Genomic DNA, 18,999 nt, shown 5'->3' with positions numbered 1-18,999 from the left:
CGAGGGAGCCCTGTGGCGCCACGCGCAGATTGGCCCCTTAGCTCCTCACCAGCTCGTGGGGGCGGGGCCGCAGCTAGGCTTCATTTTACACTTTGGACCAGGGGTTATCCCAACCAGGGACGGACGTGTCGGCGAGGATGAGCAAGTCCGGCCGCTGGGGCCACCCACGCGAGCTCCCTAAATCTCCCAGGGCTCAGTCCCCTTCTCTATCCCCGCACATCCAGAGCCAGCAGTTTCCATGGAAACCGCATCCGGGTCTGCGCGCCCAGGAGGCGCTCCCCTCCCGGCACAGGCACAATTTGCAATCCGATAGGAGCCGGGAGGAACACGGGGTGGGGAAGAAGCCCTCGCTCGGGGTCTCTAGGTTCGACAGCCAGGTCGCCCCGGCAAACCCAAGAGGGGCCACCCGGGGACCTACAACGCCACCGCCCTGATTGCGCGGGCCACTGTGATTGGCCTGTTCTCTCCATCAGCGTGGCAGCGCTCTCTGCTGCGCGCTCTCTCATTGGCTCAATCTCGAGGGCATCCTCCCGCAATTGGTTCTCTCGAGGGCAGTCTCTGATTGGTCAAATTAGGCTCTCCTCACTCTGTTTGATGGCATTCTCGGACAGTCTGGAACCTAAAAGGGCGTACAGGGACGAGGATACGGTGGAGGCTGCGACTCCCGGACGAAGGGCCCGGTGCTACCCAGCCTGCAGCGCCCTCGGCCAGACCGTCGGGCCGCTGTCTGTGGTGCTGAAGTCTCAGTCGAAAGCGACCCTGCCCTAGTGAGAACATTTCCTCTCGCCTGATAGCCGTCCCGACGTAAACGTGCCCTTGAGCCCGCGCACCAGAGGAGGCTGCACCAACCGCTATTGCCTAAGAGAGAAGCCAGATCCCCCCTAGCTGAGAAGAAGCGTGACTCCACAAGCAGGCCAATCCCGAGCCTGGAAAGCCAGGACATTTATACAACAGATCCACCCACCCAAAATTTATGGCGTCTGAGAAGGCCCGGTGGTTTCCCGGAACAGCAGGGCGCCAGTGGGTTTGGCCTGGAATTCTAAGCCCCAAACTTCTTCACCCCCCCCCCTTGGATAAGTGCTGAGTGCCCTTGCACTGCGGGGTGCCAGTCCCCACCTTTCTAACGAACCTTTTGAACCTAGCCCACTCAAAAGCCGCAGGGTCCCAGTTCCTTCTGCAGGCAGACGAGAGGCCCTGCCACCCCCACCTTTCTCCATTGGTCTTGGGAGGCTACACCTGCTGCCCCCAAATCTGGGGACCTGGGTCTCTGCTTATAGAAATCTTGGTTCCTCGTCCCTTTCCAGTTTTCTTGGTGGACAGCAACTCCGGAAGTTCGTCCAATCGGGCCACCGATATCTCCTCGCTCTCTTCGCTCTAAGAGCTCAGGGTGTTGGACCCAGGAGGGGAGCCGTCCCTGTCTTTCCGGCAGAAAGCCCGCCCAAGAAGGGGCGGCAATGCAGGAAGCAGGGTCCACGGGGGCAAGGGGGCCCGAATCTGGCAACCCGAGCCCCCAGGGCGTGCTTTTTGGGGGTGCGGAGTCCCAGCCAGCGCGTGCTCGCTTCCACCTGCCGCGCCGTCGGGCGCCGGGAGGAGGCGGGGCTCAGCTGCCGCAGCCAATAAGCGACGCCGGCTCTGGCAGCTGCTCCTATAAAGGGCTGGGGGCGGCGGCGTCGCGGCCCAGAGCGCGGAGCGCGCAGCGCGGGCTGGAGGGTGGGAGGGAGGGCGGGCGAGGGGAGAGGACTGAGCATCCAGGACCGGACAAGCCCGGCCGAGGGGCGGCCGCGAAAGGCAGAGCGCCGCGATCTCTGTCAGGAAGCTCAACCTCCCCGGGCCCCGCGGGGCCGCGCAGGGGGCGTTCTCAATCCCGCGCCCGCTCCCTCTTTCCATCCCCTGCCGCCCGCAGGCCACCCCGGGGCCCGGCTATCCGCGCGCGCGTCCTCGGGCTCGGGCCCGTCCCCGGCCCTCGAGGGAGCCGCCGCCTTCATCTACACCTCTGCAGCGGCCGCGTCAGAGGCCGCCCGGGCAGGACCCCGGCGTGAGCATCGAGCGCCCCCCAAGGAGTGCACGACCCCCGGAGCCGCCCTCAACACGGACCGCGCCCGCCGGGCACACAAGAATGGTCACTGTAGGTATTCCCTTGTCGCTGAGATGGAACCTGGTTGGGGAGCGGTTAGGCACAGGTTCCGCGGAGATGGCGGGGTGGGGGGTGGGGGGGTAGGACCAGGCCTAGCTAGGCCCCGGTGGGGGGGTAGGACCGAGCCTCGGGGCCTGAGAGTGGGTTGGGCCGCACCCAGAGTGCTGGGGGCGCATAGAGTCTGGCCTGAGAGGCCTTAGGGAGCCGAACTCTGGTTCGGGGAGGCGTCCTATGGCGCCCTGGGGGCGGGATAGCCCCCCTCCAGCAGGCCTGATGGGGGAGGGGCCGCAGCAGCGGAGGATGCCTTCTCCATCCAGGCCCGGACCCCGTAGGCCGCCCAGGCAAACGCAGGGCCCCAATCACTGGTGCTGGGCCAGGACAAGGCGGCAAGCCGTCCCCGAGAACCCCAGGAAAGCGGGTGGCGTCGGATCCGCTCCCCGGGCCCTGACCGCGCCCGGGGAGCCGGGCGTCTCGTCCTCGAGCCCGTCGACCTTGCGGCAAGCGGGGAGGGGAGAGGAGGGGGCGCGCCCGGAGGCCCCGCGGGCCCGCCGCCGCTGCTGCCGCGTCCCTTTGTTTCTCGGAGCTTCTTAGCGGGCCGTAGCCTCGCGCGGGCGCCTCAGGCTTCGGGGAGGGGGAGGGGAGAGGAGGGCCCGCGGGGGGGGTGGGTGCTTCTTGACTCCTGGGCCCCCGCCCCACGGGGGATGGGGTAAGGAGCTCAGGGATGTCTCCTAGGCCAGGTCCAGGCGCCCCACCCCGCCAAGGCACTGGGCCTCGGGGTGACCTTGAGAGCGCCCGCCCGCCCGCGCCGCTCGCCCCACTCCCGGTGCTTTCAGCAACCACTGAGCTGGTCAGCTCCCGAGCCCGCGGCCACGCCCGGCCACGCCCTGTATAACCACGCCCCTGCCCCGCCCATCTGGACCCCGCCCCCTGGGGCCCCCAGGGCCCGGCCTCGCCCGAGCCCTCGGATTTCCACTCGGCAACCCGGGCGTATCCCGGGGGCGGGGCTGGCCAGTCCTAGCCCCACCCCGGCTCCACCCCCGCCCCCGCCGCGCGACTCCGCTCCCCGCGCCGCCGCGCGTCCTTTGTCTGGTCCCAGCGCCCAGGCCTCCTTCTTCTGTACTTACTGTCTTTCCGGTCTGTGTGTGTGTGTGTGTGTGTCTCTGTGCACTGTGTCTCTTTCTGGGCCTCTTCTTGGAGTGGTGTCTCTCTTGGAGTCGTGGCGAGCACAGTGGGTGGAGGGATGCTCAGCACTCCCTCCCTGCGTGGGACCCTGGGACCCGCCCACCTGGCTCGGAGAAAGGAGGCCGGAGAGGCCATGCTTCCCTGCTGTGTGACCTTAGGCAGGCTCCCTCCCCTCTCTGGGCCTCAGGCTGCTAACCCAGGGGCAGGAACGTGAGTGCAGCCTCCTGACGACCCTCAGAACCCCCACAGCAGTCCAGCATCCATTCCTCTGATCTGTTCCTTCATTTGAAAGAGGGAAACTGATGCACAAAGGGGCGAGGGTGTGGTCAGAGGTCACACAAGGGCCTTGAAGCCCTGGAAGGCCTGGTTACTCCCCTGGAGGGCACTCAGGCAGAAGTCCACCATGGGGACAGGCTGGGAGGAAGTGAGGGGATAAATTGAGACTGTGAGGGCCCTACATGGAGGGAGAAGGGCCCAGAAGGGGGAGGCCTAGTTAGCACCACGTGGTAGCCCAGCCTTACCACGCATAGCCACTCAATGCCCTATTGTGGCCAGTACCCAGGCATCTATCACTGTGACTGGGGCCAAAGGGGTCAGTCACAGGAGGGTCTACAGAGCAAGTGACCTCTGGTGTGTTCCCTGCAAAATCCATATGTCATGTATGTGCAATGGTGCAAAAGAGTTGAAGAAAGAGTGGCAGAGAGAAGGAGGGGGAGACAGATGGGTTCAGAGGGGAGAGAAGGACAGAGAAGCAGGGAAAAGAGGAAGAGAGAAACAGAAAGAGAGAGAGATCCAGAGGAAGAACTGGAGAGACTGGGAGGGAAGGCTCCATTGCTCCCAGTTGGTCTCTGCCTCCCCGTCTTGGGTCTACCCTCCTCCCCTCTGACTTCACCCCTCCACTCCTGACCTGGGACAGCCCTCCAAGGTCCCTGTGATCCGTGAGTCATCCCAGGCCACGCATTTGCTGTGGGCTGGGGCCGGGCGGGTGTGGTCTCCACCAATCCGATCCCTATTAGCGGCTCAGCCGGCTGAGCTGCAGAGGAAACGCGACACTGATCCTGCTAAGCTCTGGCACAGATGGGAGGGAGATGGGGTGCTGGGGAGATTAGTAGGCTGGGTCTCAAGATCCCAATTACCTTTTAACCCCATCCAAGTTGAGGACATTTGGGGTGGCTCTGTAGGCTCTGGGATAATCAGATCAGTAGTCAGACTTCATCACTACCTCCGCCGCCGGTCACTCCCAGGCAAATCACAGGTCCCTCTGACCCTCAGTTTCTCCACCTGAGAAATGGAGATGATCTCCAGCTTTCAGTGTAGTTGTGGGAAGTCAGTGAAACCTTTGCACCTGCACAGTGCCTGGCACATAGTAGGGGTTCCGAAGCTGAAACCTGCTGTGTCCTGAAACAGTGTTTTGTGTACTGCTAATTATTGGGGGGGGCTCTCCCGTAGCAGATATCACCAACCAGTCACAGAACTCTAGTTTTCCGAGCCCAGAAGGGAATTCAGAATCCATCTTTGTGCCTGGGGAACCTCGGTGCCATATCTTTAGTGGAGGGACCGAGGCCCAGAGAGGCAGTGTGAGTGTTACAGGATACACAGTGAGGAGGTTGGAGCCAGAAGCCAGCACATGGTGGCACCCAGTAAATGTTTGTTGAATTGAATGGGTAGACTCAGCCAACAGAGTAGGCTTAAATGTAGTGATGCCTGGGCTAGGTGTAGAGTAGGAGCTCAGTTTCACTTTGCTGTTATTTTTTACTATTATTGGCTTTTTTTCTTAGTAAAGTGGGCTCTGACGTCCAAGCTCCGGATTTGAATTCTTGATCCACCATTTGCATGCTATCCAGCCTTGTGTAAATCCCTACCCCTTCGTTGAGGTTCAGTTTCCTCTTCTGGTAAATGAAGAAAAGAGTCCCATAATGTTCAGTGTTGGAAGAATTGCCCGGAAATTTTCACATAAAGGATTTTGTCTGGCACACAGCAGGGCCTTGATACATGGCCATCGGTAAAGTATTAACCTTATGAAACTGGATACAGATCTGTAGCGTGCATTCTCGCTTTATGGCAGGTGCCTGAGGCAGACATTGTTAATCAACCCAGTGTTCCTGCTCAGTCTGGATGAGGTTTCAGAATAACTCTCCCGGAAGCCCCCGGACATCCACTCTCAGCCAACTGGAAATGCAGGGGAGTTGACCCTCCTCCATGCCACCCCTATAATAAGAATACATGGAAAGGAAACAGAGGCTCAAAGAAGAGCTAAGATCATCCCTGAGGACACATACCTATAAGGTGGCAGAGCTCCCCCATGCATTGGTCACTGTCATTAAAAACAGCTCTGAAGTCCAACATAGCCAGGTTTGAAAGCGAATTCCCCATTGATATCGCTCAACATCTCTGAGCTCGGTTGCTTCCCTTATAAAATGGAGAATGTGTTGCTGTCTCTAAAGATGATTGGGAGAAATAAGTGAAATGATGCCTGGAAGCACACAGAAGATGTCAATGGGGCAGGACCAGTATTAATAGCAGGTATTACGAGGCTTGGCAGACATGACAAGCTGCTTCCTGTGATCGTGCCCATGGCAGACCTGATCCCAGAATGCATTCCAGCTGCACCCATGTGTGGCTTTAGATCCTTCCCTGGGGTCACTGTGCCAGTAACTCGGAGTTTGCAGCAAAGCGGAGCAGAGGCCCAGAAGCATTATGGAGCCTACCCGAAGACACACAGCTGAGAAATGTTAGAACTAGCACTATTCTTCCATTGGCAGTGGAAGTTGAAAATACAGACTCTGGATCAGAAAAGCTCCTGTGCAAATCCGTTTCGCCGTTTATAAGCTGCATGAGCTTTAGTAATTTTTAAAACATTGCTGAACTTCACTTTCCTCATCTGTCTTAGTCAGCTCGGGCTGCTCTAACAAAATACCATAAACTGGGGGGCTTAAACAACAGTTATTTCTCATAAATCTTCTGGAGGCTGGGAAGTCCAAGATCAAGGTGCCAGCTGAGTTGGTTCCTAGTAAGGACTTGCTCCCTGCTTTGCAGATGGACATCTTCTTGCTGTGTCCTCACATGGTGGAAAGAGAGATCATCTCTCTCCTGTCCCTTTTTTTTTTTTTTAAGATTTTATTTTATTTATTTGAGAGAGAGAGAAAAAATGAGCTGGGGGGAGAGGCAGAGGAAGAGAGAGAAGCAAGGAGCCCGATGTGGGGCTCCATCCCAGGACCCTGGAATCATGACCTGAGCCTAAGGCAGACGCATAACTGACTGAGCCCCTCAAGCGCCCCTCTCTTGTCCCTTTTTGTAAGGACATGAATCCCATTCATGAGGGCTCCATCCTCATGACCTAATTACCTCCCAAAGGCTCCACATCCAAATACCATCACACTGGGGATTAAGTTTTCAACATATGAATTTGAGGGGACACAGGCATCCAGTTCATAGCATCTGTTAAGCAGGGGAAATTAAGCTCTCTTTTCAGGGTGGTTGTGAATAAGAAAAAACAAAACAAAACATTGCGTGTAGTGGGTTTTGCACTGTGCCTGGCACACAGTAGGCCCAATATTTGGGAACAAGTATGGTATTGTATTTTGGGTCAGGGATGGCTGAGATGAAGTGTACTGCTGACTCTTTCTAATTCTGTAGCCTCAAAGACATTGCTAATCAATCACAGTGATCTCTCCTGCTGAAACTGAATATGGCTTCTAATCCTTCCTAATTCATCCCTTTTGGAAAACCCTACCAATCGATTTGATTTTTCAAGTGAGGGCAACCCATCTGCCAACCATGCCATTGAAGAATACCTAAGGAAATGCTGACTACTTTACCTTCCCAGGCCCATGACAGATAATCCCAGCACTGTTTCCTGCTGAGCCCAGATGTGGCTTTAAAATTCTTCTCTGTGTGGTCCTTATACATAAAATAGATGTAGAATATATTTGAAAATTGCTAAGGAAGTAGATCTTAGAATTTCTCATCACAGGAAAAAAAATTATAACTATATTTGATGATGGTTGTTAACTAGACTTATTGTGGAGATAATTTTGCAATATATACAAATATTGAGTCATTATGTTATGCACCTGAAGCTAATGTAATATTATATGTCAATTATTAAAAAATGGATGTAGGAAAAAAACGTTAAATAAAACTCAACATCCATTCTTTAAAAAAAAATCTTGTTAGGATACTAAGAATAAAATTAAACATTCATAAGTGAAAACCCACAGCAAAAATCAAATTTAGCTGTGAAATATTTTAAAACATTTCCTTTAACATCATGAATAAAAAAGCCACTATCACACTGTATCCCCTGCAATAAGACAAGAAAAATAAATAACAGGTATAGATTGGAGATAAATAAAACTGTCATTATTTGCTGGTGTTATTATGTTATACGTTTAAATAGCTCAGGGGCACCTAGCTGCCTCCATCAGTAGAGCATGCAACTCTTGATCTCAGGATTATGAGTTGAGCCCCACATTTGGTGTAGAGATTGCTTAAACATAAAATATATTTTTTAAATATTTTATTTATTTTTATTGTTATTGTTATTTTTTAAAGATTCTATTCATTTATTGGAGAGAGAGAGAGAGTACGAGCAGGGGGAAGGGCAGAGGGAGAGGGAGAAGCAGAAGCAGACTCCCCGCCGAGCAGGGAGCCCCAACGTGGGGCTCGATCCCAGGACCCTGGGACCACGACCCAAGCCGAAGGCAGACGCTTAACCAACTGAACCACCCAGGCGCCCTTATTTTTTATTCGAGGGAGAGAGAGCACAAGCTGGGGGAGAGGCAGAGGGAGAAGCATACTCCCCGCTGAGCAGGGTGTCGGATGCGGGGCTCAATCCCAGGACCCCAGGATCATGACCTGAGCCGAAGGAAGATGCTTAACCAACTGAGCCACCCAGGTGCCCCTTAAAAATAAAATCTTTAAAAAAAAAATAATAGGGGCTCCTGGGTGGCTCAGTGGGTTGGGCATCTGACTCCTGATTTCAGCTCAGGTTGTGATCTCAGGGTCATGGGATCGAGCCCCACATCAGGCTCAGTGCTGGGTGGGGGGGAGTCTGCTTGAGATGCTCTCTCTTCCTCTTCCTCTGCCCCTCTTCTGTCTCTCTCAAATAAATACATTTTTGAAAAATAATAAAAAATAGCTCAGTGGAAAAACTGAGGGGGGTGTAAATGCCTAGTGGGAAAATTATGCACAAAGCAAAAGAAATATTAACACATTTGGGATAGGAATTCCCTTTGGTGGGAGAAGGGCAGTACATGGTCAGGGAGGAGCTTATGAGGACTTCAAAGCTAATAAAAATATTACATTTCTTATTCTGAAGACAAAAGTGTTCGTCTTATTATTCTACAAATGCACAAACTGATTTTAGACAAACAGGCAAACATAGCAAACAGACATATATGGCATCTGTATATGGAATTTTTCACAGTAAAATCACACATAAGGTGCTTGCTTGATGCTGAAGGAGTGGAAGGGATTATTAGAATAATACTTGTCCTCTCTCCATGTTTAAGCCCATGTCAGACATGGCTAATCCATCACCACTGAGCCCCCCCCTCACTCCCACTGATGCCTGTGTAGGGACTGGGCCGTGAGCAGGTGTGGCCTGTTGTCTCCAGCAGATACTCGGGGCCATGGAGTCTCAGGTGGCGGGGGGCCCGGCCGGCCCGGCCCTGCCCAACGGGCCACTCCTTGGTACAAACGGAGCCACTGATGACAGCAAGACCAACCTCATTGTCAACTACCTGCCCCAGAACATGACCCAGGACGAGTTCAAGAGTCTCTTCGGCAGCATTGGTGACATCGAATCCTGCAAGTTGGTTCGGGATAAGATCACAGGTGTGGCTGTTGGCAGGTGGGGAGGGAGGGGACAGAGGTGGTAGTCCCAGGAGTACAGGTGTGACGGGGGCAGGTAGCACCCTGGGGGATCTGAGGTGTGATGGGGAGACAGGTGTGACCCCTGGTAGGGTATCTCAGGGGTGATGGGGGGCAGGCAGGACTCTGGGGGATCTAAGGTGTCCTGGGGACAAGGTAGTACTCTCGGGGAACAGTAAGGTGAGGCTCTTGATTCTCATAACCTTGAGTGATGGCAGTCAGCCTCTCAGGACTGGGTCTGGGAGGACACTGGTAGGTCTGGGGAGGTCATCATCCTGGTCCTGCCCACAGGGCAGAGCCTCGGTTATGGGTTTGTGAACTACTCTGATCCCAACGATGCAGACAAAGCCATCAACACCCTCAACGGCCTCAAACTGCAGACGAAGACCATCAAGGTTAGTGCCTTCATTTCCCTCTGCTGCCCGTCCCCCATGGCTGCCCATCTGCAACTGTCCCCTATCCCCCTTATTACCGCCCTCTTGGACTGCCTCCTTCATGGCCACTCAAACCCTACAGCCACCCACCCTTCCCACACACCCTTTTCCCCACTGCCACCCATCCTTCTCCATGGCTCATCCCCTGAGTGGTTCAAACTCTCCCCCAAGAGTTCCTAGCTGGGCACCCGGGGCCTAGTGGCTCTGCCTCTCTGAAACTCAGTTTCCTTATTTGTCAGTGAGAATATCAGCTCCGCATTCTCTGGTGGCTCGGGGAGGTAGCCATGCCTTTGGCAGTAGAAGAGTGACCAGGGTCTGGTGGGCAGTCCCCCTTGCCTTTGTCATGGAAATGGGGGAGGGGTGGGGGCCCATCTGCCATCTGGAGCCTAATTAGGGTCTGGGAGGGCGGGATTAGGGGCGAGCCCTCCCCCACCTTTGTGCAACGCCCCTCCCCCATGACCTCCCCTCTAAGCAGCTGCAGCTGGGACTCTGCTAGCCCAGATTCCCTGGGGGGGGATCGCCATGGAAACCCCCCTCTCTAGGTTCGCCTGGGGGTGTCTGGACTCCGCCCCACAAATCTGCTCTGGAACCTTGGGGGAGGCTGAGCTAGGGGTGCCCATCTGGCCCCCGTTCTCTCTGGGAACAGAGGTGCAGGAATCTCTTCCTCTTCCCATTGTGCGTTGTTGGGGAGGATGAGGTCATGACCTAATGGGTCCCTCCATGCCAACTAGACTCAGAAGCCCTGGGGCATGAGAGTGACAAATCCAGAGGGCCACTGTATGCATGCCATGCAGTGTGTGTGTGTGTGTGTGTGTGATACCCTGGGCTGTGAGCCATTGTGTTTGTGGGACGCCGTTTTTATTGCACCGGTGCTTTGTGACAACTGTGACCTGGTGGGGCTGTGTGGGTGGGTCTACCTGTGCCCAATTCAGGATGGGGGCTTGTGTGGTGGTGACAGGTGTGTGGTTCTGCGACTCTTACTGTAATTATCCGAGACCCCCAGAGCCTCTAGGAATGTCTTCGCAGCCTTGAGTCACCCTTTGGCTGGTGTAGGCACCGGGGCTGTGTTTGTGTGTCCGCCTGGGCGGCACCGTTGTATGGTTGGTCCCGACCGGGTGCTCTGGCAGACCTTGCCCCCATCGTGTCCCGGTGAGGGGGTGTGGCCGAGCCCACACCCAGCTGAGGGACCTGGGTCAGCCCCCATCCTGGGGGGGATGGGAAAGACCCCCAAAGACCTACTCGGTGCCTCAAATGACCCCTGATTACCCCAAACGCCCACCCAGGAGCTGAGGCTTGTTTTTCCCTCACCCCTAACTCTGATTCATCAACAAGCCCTCACCCCTCAAAACTCACAGCCCCGTGGGACAGAGTGGAAACCATGGAGTATGTGGCCATGATTTTGAATTCATATTACCCGGGAAGAAGAGCAGCTGCTGTGTTTGTGTTTGTTTCCTTGGAGGACCCCAGGTGCGCACAATTGCATGAATTAGGACCCCTCTACCTCCGGCCCAGGAGTGCCCTCACCATGAGCCAGCCCTGGCCCCGTGTACTCCTTTTGTTAGTTTTTTAATTAGTGTTTCTAATGAAGTGCTCTGCCCCCACAACTCACCACACCAAACAAAAGGCAGACCTTTGACAACGACCCTTATCTACCCAGAGGTTAATTTAGAAGGATACTGAAAATAGACAGTAGCAGAAATGAGTGGGAAGAGAAGCTCGTGCCCCCCGGTACCTCCACCAGCCATAGGTCAACCTGTTAGCATCTGGGGGCGGCCCCTCCAGACTGTGTTTCCAGGACACGGATAAGCACACAATGAGATGGGGTCACACAACCGGGTGCTCTGTAAATGGACTTTTCTTTCCCCCAGTTTACAATACTCACCACTGTTTCTGGGAAATAAATATACACGTCCACCATTTTTTAAACAGCTGCAGAGAGTTTCATTGTTGGGCTGGACCGTAATTAATGACACAAATCCAATGATCGTACTAAAACGTGTCTAATTCACCACTGAGAGAAGTGCTTGGAGAGAGTTGAGGGTGGGGGGCGGGTAGGGGCGGAGGACCAAATTCAGATGGAAGAGGACAGGGAGGACATTTCAGTTGAGACTGGAAGAAGAAAGGAGAGGAACGGTGTTCCAGGCTGAGGGGAACAGCCAGAGCAAAGGTCCTGAGGCTGGGGTGTGCCTGGTGTGTCTGGGGAACACGGAGGAGACTGGTGTGGCTGAAACAGAGCAGTTCTGGGCAGAGAGGAGGGTGAGGGGGTGGGGTGATGGGCAGGTTGTGCAGGGCCTTGTGGGCTGTGAGAAGGACTTTTACTCTGGGGAAGGTGAGAGCCACAGAAGGTTCTGAGCAGAGGAAGGATGTGCCCTGACTCAGTTGCTCACAGGCGCCCTCTGGCAGCCATGGAGGAAAGAGCCTGGGGAGGTTAGGGAGCCATGGAGGAAAGAGCCTGGGGTAGAGGCTGTTGTACTGGTCTGGGTGAGCAAGGGTGGGAGGTGGGCCAGGATGCAGCAGTGGAAGTGGGGGAAAGTGTGTGGATTCCGGGTAATGAGGAAGGATCAATGGTGGATTAGATGTGGGTGTGAAAGATGGGCATCAGGGACAACGGAGGCTGGGGAACCTGAGCACCCAGGAGGACGAAGCTACTGTTACTGGACTGGAGCAAGCTGGGGGACAGTTGGGAGCTGGATGCAGCTTCACTGAGTGTGATCCCCTGTGAGACCTCGGGGGGCGCCCAGAGGCAGGTTTCGCACAGGTATGCAGCTTGGGGTTCAGGCCCACACTGGGGACAGACATTTGGGAGTCATCAGCATCGAGCTGGCGGCTAAAGACCTGAGTGACCCTGAGGGCCCCAATGTGGTCAGAAAGAGAAGGGCCAGAGTCCCGAGCTCACTTTCCAAAGGAGCGGGAAATGTCATGTTGACGGAATGTATGGTGTGAGAGCAGGAGCTAGGGACTCGAGGTCCTCAAGGTGACATCTGCCCCCCGGGGCCCAGCGACAGGTTTCCCTCACCCTTTTATGTAGGCTGGGCCACATTATCGGCCACAGCCGTGTCCCCTCCCTCAAGCCCTGGCCGGCGCCACCCACGGAGACTACTTGAGAGAGATTTATTGAGTGAACAGATGAGGCACTTCTGCCGCTCGCTGGTGGTCAGGACGTGGCCTCACTCTCCCCATCTGTGAAATGGGTCTTCCCCTCACCTCTGTCCACCTGCCCGTCCCCCCCAGGTGTCCTATGCCCGACCCAGTTCTGCATCCATCCGAGATGCTAACCTGTATGTCAGTGGACTCCCCAAGACCATGAGCCAGAAAGAAATGGAGCAGCTCTTCTCCCAGTATGGCCGCATCATCACTTCTCGCATCCTGGTGGACCAGGTCACAGGTCAGGCCGCCGGGGACGATTAACTTGGCAGGACACTGGGCAAAGGCATGGAGGTGGGACCAAAATGGAGATGGTGGGGAGAGAAGCGGGTAAGGGGGTCACGGGACGGGGCAGGGTCCTCATGACGCCCTCACTCCCTGGCAGGCGTCTCTCGGGGTGTGGGATTCATCCGCTTCGACAAGAGGATTGAGGCTGAGGAGGCCATCAAAGGACTGAACGGGCAGAAGCCGCTGGGCGCGGCAGAGCCCATCACGGTCAAGTTCGCCAACAACCCGAGTCAGAAGACTGGGCAGGCCCTGCTCACTCACCTCTACCAGTCGTCAGCCCGGCGCTACGCAGGCCCCCTGCACCATCAGACGCAGCGCTTCCGGTAAACCCCCTGCCACCCCGCCCCCAGGCACCCTAGACCCCCCCCATGCTGGGGGCCCAAGCCTGCCGCCACCCTCCCTGAACCCCATTCCTGCAGGGCAGAAGGATGCTGGGAGGGTGTCCACACGCTGGGGCCACTGAGGGCAGCAAAGGGGAAATGTGTGGGTCAGTCAGATGCTGAGGCCAAGCCCTTGTACACAGCAGGCACTCAATGTATGCAGGGCACGATGAGGGGCACTATCGGCGTGAAGAGTTTTATTTACTTTTTGTAAAGATCTATTAGAGAGAGAGGGGGAGAGAGTGCAAGCCAGGAGTGGGGAGGGGCAGAGGGAGAAGGAGAAGCAGACTCCCAGCTGAGCAGGGAGCTCAATGCAGGGGGGTCGATCCCAGGACCCCGGGATCACGACCTGAGCCGAAGGCAGATGCTTAACCGACTGAGCCACCCAGGCGCCCTCGGTGTTAAGAATTTTAGAGTCAAAAATCGGGGCGCCTGGGTGGCTCCGTCGTTAAGCGTCTGCCTTCGGCTCAGGTCATGGTCCCAGGGTCCTGGGATCGAGCCCCGCATCGGGCTCCCTGCTCAGCAGGAAGCCTACTTCTCCCTCTCCCACTCCCCCTGCTTGTGTTCCCTCTCTCGCTGTGTCTCTGTCAAAAAAATAAATAAAATCTTTAAAAAAAAAAAAAAAAGAATTTTAGAGTCAAAAAACAAAAAAAGCATTTTACAGTCACCTGATTGGGGCCCCCCCCTCTCTTGGGGATGGGCCTCCCGCGCTGTGTGCCCCCAGGTATCTATACTCATGAGAACGGAGCTTGCCTTGCCTGTATTTTAGGAACAGGGACCTTGAGGCACTTGCCCAGACGAGACACTGCCCCAAAGAGACTTGAAATTCCCCTTCTGGGGACCTGAGCCCCGCAGGGTGGGGGCAGGCGAGTGGGGCTGGGCGGGACAGGACACGGGTGCAGGCCAGGCAGCGGCAGGGCAGGCGAGAGGCAGTGCCCGAGTGAGCACGGTTCCGTGCCAGGCGGTGTCCAGCCGGGCGGGGAGCAGGCGGGTGGGGGCAGGGCCGGGCTGCTGGCCTGCTGGGTGGGGGCGGGGAGGGCAGTCAGGCTGGGCCCGGCCAGCGTCACAGCCGGGGGTGTGCCCGGAGGCCACGGGTGACCACCCTTTCTGCTTCCACAGGCTGGATAATTTGCTCAACATGGCCTACGGAGTCAAGAGGTAACAGTGCCCCCGCCCCGCTGCCCCCAGCTCCCCACTGTCCCTCCTTGGACTCTTGCCCCAGTGCTCCCCTCCCCCACCTCCCCACTGGGACAGCCAGCTTAGCTGCGTCTGCCCCCCTGTCTGGCGTCTGGGAGTAGCATGTCCATTAAGAGAGGGGCTATGGAGCCTAGTAAATGCCTAGAAAGAGCTACTACGGAATTTGGGCCTGGGAGGGCCTGTCCGGGGCGCTCTCCAGCCCAGGGAAGGGGTCACAGTCATGGGTCTGGTCATGGCCATGCTCCTGGGTTCCCACGCTAAGTCTGCGTTCCATCTGCCACTGTCGATGGTCTTTGCTGAGGGTCACAGAATACCCCCTTTTAGCCCCTAGTCTGGGATGGATCTTGAGGCCCGCATGACGTTGTCCACATCCCTGACCCTGGGAGGGCTCCCTGTGTTTACTGCATCGAGAGCTGTTGAGCACACACTGAGTGCCGGGCGCTGGGCTCGGGGCTGGGGACCCAAGGTGGCTCAGCCAGACTTGGTCTCTCATGGAGACGAAATGACATTGAGCACAGTGCTTGGCACGTAGTGAGCGCTCAATAAAAGGTAGCCGCTCTTGTGATTATTGTTACTGTTATTCATTATCTCAGTCTAGTGGGGAAGGAGACAGGAACAGCGAACAGGGCTGTGAAGGGGGAAGGGGTGACGGGGACCCCGGTGAGACCACTGACATGACCAAGGTGCCAGTGAGCAAGCGTTCCTCCCCACTGGGGCTCCCCCTGAGCGCAGCGAGGCCTGGGAAGGTAGGGAGGCAGTGAGGAACGAGGGTGGAGCCAATCCTGTTCATTCACCCGATCCCTCCGTCAGTCAGTCAACAAACCTTCCGGGTCGCGGCAGTGCTCGGGGGCTGTTCTGGGCTGGGGCACCGCAGGGAGCAAACCTTGCAGGGAAAGGGGAGCGGATCCTAAATACACAATCCGAGCAGGAAAAAGCTGGTAAGGGGCAGAGGAAGGCAGCGGACTGCGTTATCATGGAGGGTGGTGCTTCCCCAGCCGCACTCCCCGCCTGGTGGGCCTCTAGCCGAGGAGGGGTGGCAGGGTGGGGGCGGTGGGGGGAAAGTGTGCCAAGGGAGGGGTAGTTGGCCAGGAGTGGGGAAGGGGCCAGGCTCCCGTAGGCTCAGAGGTTAGGGGGTCAGGGTGTAGATGGGGGCTCCCAGCAGGGCTTGTGGGGGAGGGCCTGACCTTCAGGGCAGGTCAGAAGTCAGGCCAGGGCTACGGGGGGGATGCAGATTCAGGTCGGGTCAGAGGCGGAGGTCATGAGGCCATGGCAGGGTCACGGCACGGCCGGCGTCAGGGGTCCCAGGGGCTCAGGGGTGTGCCGGGGGTCAGGGCAGAGCCCGCGTGACCCCCAAAGTAGTCCCCTGTCGCTCATCGCCAGGTTCTCCCCCATCGCCATCGACGGCATGAGCGGCCTGGCGGGCGTGGGCCTGTCGGGGGGCGCGGCGGGCGCCGGCTGGTGTATCTTCGTGTACAACCTGTCGCCGGAGGCGGACGAGAGTGTGCTGTGGCAGCTGTTCGGGCCCTTCGGGGCGGTCACCAACGTCAAGGTCATCCGCGACTTCACCACCAACAAGTGCAAGGGCTTTGGCTTCGTCACGATGACCAACTACGACGAAGCGGCCATGGCCATCGCCAGCCTCAACGGCTACCGCCTGGGCGAGCGCGTGCTGCAGGTGTCCTTCAAGACCAGCAAACAGCACAAGGCCTGAGCCGCCGCCGCCGCCCGCCCTCCCCACCCTCCCCGGGCAGCAGAGAGAGAGAGAAAGAGAGAGAGAGGGGCCCCGAGAGAGACAGCGCAGGCAGACCACCGACGGCACGAGGGCCCCGCGTCCCTGCGGAAGCCACAGGGTGAGCACTCGGGGTGGGAGAGTCTGCAGGGAATGGGGGGTGCCGGGGGGTCCCCCACCCCGTCCTCCTGCCCCCACCCCAGGCTGGGCTGTTCACTCTCTCGTCTTGGTTTTGTTCATGGCGATGGTTTTTGTTTCTTTTTTCGGCTAAAAAGAAAGCAGAGATGTGCCCCCACCCCACCTTCAACCACCCTCCATGGGATGGCTTTGCGGGGACGCTGGGGGTGCCCTCCCAGACCCCCTTGCCCAGGCCTCCCCAACACCTAGATGAGCCTGAGGGGAGGGGGAACAGGTTTAAAAATCCCCAAAAAAGCGAAACGGAGGAGGGGTGTGGGCATCCCTGGCCCAGAGCCCCTGGATGGAGTGTGAGGAGCAGGGGGAGGGGCTGGAAACAGAAACAAAATGAAAAAAAAAGGGGGGGGGGGAGGGGAAGAAAAACTCTATTTTTGTAAAAAGGGAAAAAAGACCTCGTGGAGAATTTTTACTGGGGATTCTTGAACTTGAAAAAAAAAAAACACAAAAAAAGACAAAAAAAAAAAGAAAATATTTTGGCAGGTTATGTTTACCAACTGGGGCAGGGGCAGGGAGCAGGGCTTGGGGGCCGGGGGTCCACGGGGCCACACAGAGAAACACAGCCACGCGAAGACACGCGGGGGCATGTGCACACCCGCGCGTACACACACACACACACACACACACCCCACAGGGACACACAGAAGCACTGACAGACCCAGAGACATGCCCCGGGCACCTTCAGGAGCTCGTGGGCCAGACCCAGACATGCAGACACACACGTGGATAATCACAGGAGACCGAAGCAGGGGGGCTAGCAAATGTGGCCACGGGCAAACACCGACGTGGGCAGATGCGGCCGCAGGTGGATGCGGAATGCGAACATTTCCACGTGGACACGTGAGAGCAGAGACAGATAGACATTTGGACACACAAATCTATAGACACCCAGTCATGGAGAAGCAGAGAGACAACACCAGGAGACAACGACATGCCCATAGCATCCCTTAGGCCCAGGCGAGAGGTGGTATAGCCCAGACCCTGGCCCAGTCCACTTCCTCCAGCTAGGCCGCCCGGGTCTCCTGCGGACGCGTGGCCCCACTCAGCCCGGCCCCAGGTTCTCTGCAGAGCTCTCTCCTGGCTCATCAGTGGTCCCTGCCGCCCACGAACACAGGCGTGCACACACAGAGCATCCATGCATCCAAACACACGATACCTCGTCTCACTTTTGGCGTCATGGTGGGCTGGAGGCAGCCCCCCCCAACACTTGAGGCCAAAGGACCCCCTGTCCCCGGGGCTGAACCTCCCTGGGCCGAGGCCCTGGCCCAGAGGCTGAGGGGGGAGGCTGGGCCCTGAGCCTTCCCCCTCCCCCAAGGCCTCCCCAGCAGGAAGTACCCGCTGTTCCCTCCAGCCCCCCCCCCACCCCGGGGTGGATGGGCCCAGAGGCCCAGCCCCGAATTCCTTCTCCCCCCCACTTGTCACCCCTTTTCAGTTTGTTGGGTTTTTCTGTCTTTCCAAACTCCTGAGGGCCGTGGATGCAGCCCCCATCCCGAGCCCCAGCCCCGGCTTCTGTCTGGAAAGTCCAGACGCTCTCCATTCCCCTAGTTTTCATTCTTTGTAAAAAAAAGAAAAAAAAAAAAAAAAAAGAAAAAAAAGAAAAAAAGTAAAAAGAAAAAGAAAGAAAAAATTCCAACAGAAGCCGAAGGCCGGAGCCCCTGGGAGCCCTCGCAGCCCCCCACCCCCCGCAGCGGGCCCAGTCGGAACTGAGAATTACAGACCCCGAGTTCAGCTTCAGTCGCCCTTCCTCCGGAGTCCCTGCGTTTGGTGTCCGGCCACGGCCCCGTCTGACTGCCCAGCTCTCTCTCCCCCACCCCTCCCGGTGTTCGTTAGTAAACGTCTGTGGAGCTTCTGCTGCAAGGAACAAAAAGAAAAAAAAAAAAATCAAAAAAGCGACAAAAAAACACAAACAGAAGAGAAAAAAGCGACAAAAAAAAGGAAGAAAAAAAAAACACACAGAAGAGATTTAAAAAAAAAAAGGAAAAAAAAAAAAAAGACATAAACTGGCACCAGTTAACTTTCTTGTACTTTTTTGCCGAATTTAGCTTCTTGTAGTTTTAACTTATTGCTATGTTAACTATTTATTCTCCTTGTTGCCCTGTAAGGACATTTGTGTATATTTCTGTTACTTCATCCAGTTTGCAAGTTTAAAGGAACCACGATGTTCTCTTTGTTTCTTTAAGTTTTGCTGAGACGTGGTTATGCCTAATTTATTTATAAAAGGGGAAATGGAATCATTAAAGTAATAATAATTATTAATAACAGTAATGGTAGCCGAGCGGCGCCCGGGGGGCGTGTGCTCTGTGGGGCGGTCCCCGCGGCCAGCGACGTCCGGGGTCTTAATGGGATTCTTTTTGCTCGTCTTGAGAATTTTTTCAGTCCTATTTAGCTGGTGAAAAACCCTAGCTTGTTCTTGATACACGAACCTATTTATTCTTGTGGTTTTTA

The 18,999-nt window shown here is 56.4% G+C and overlaps 1 protein-coding gene across 3 annotated transcripts; it reads left to right on the top strand.

Moving 5' to 3' along the window:
- The first annotated feature begins 1,696 nt into the window (after positions 1 to 1,696).
- ELAVL3 (ELAV like RNA binding protein 3) lies at positions 1,697 to 18,487 on the top strand. Of its 3 annotated transcripts, none has more exons than XM_032396174.1 (7): positions 1,697 to 2,125; positions 8,938 to 9,154; positions 9,482 to 9,585; positions 12,856 to 13,009; positions 13,154 to 13,379; positions 14,556 to 14,594; positions 15,993 to 18,487. In XM_032396174.1, the coding sequence occupies exons 1-7, from the start codon at positions 2,117 to 2,119 to the stop codon at positions 16,342 to 16,344; spliced, it is 1,101 nt and encodes a 366-aa protein (XP_032252065.1). In that variant the 5' UTR covers positions 1,697 to 2,116; the 3' UTR covers positions 16,345 to 18,487. The 3 variants fall into 3 exon arrangements, with proteins under 3 accessions (XP_032252065.1, XP_032252066.1, XP_032252064.1); XM_032396175.1 differs by having other exon boundaries at positions 8,935 to 9,154; positions 16,014 to 18,487; XM_032396173.1 differs by having other exon boundaries at positions 8,935 to 9,154.
- Positions 18,488 to 18,999: the final 512 nt, after the last annotated feature.

Source organism: Phoca vitulina, unplaced genomic scaffold, assembly GCF_004348235.1.
Source record: "Phoca vitulina isolate PV1807 unplaced genomic scaffold, GSC_HSeal_1.0 scaffold89, whole genome shotgun sequence".
Lineage (NCBI taxonomy): Eukaryota > Metazoa > Chordata > Mammalia > Carnivora > Phocidae > Phoca > Phoca vitulina.
Note: the sequence above shows the minus strand (reverse complement) of the source record. Positions and strands in the feature narration are given on the sequence as shown.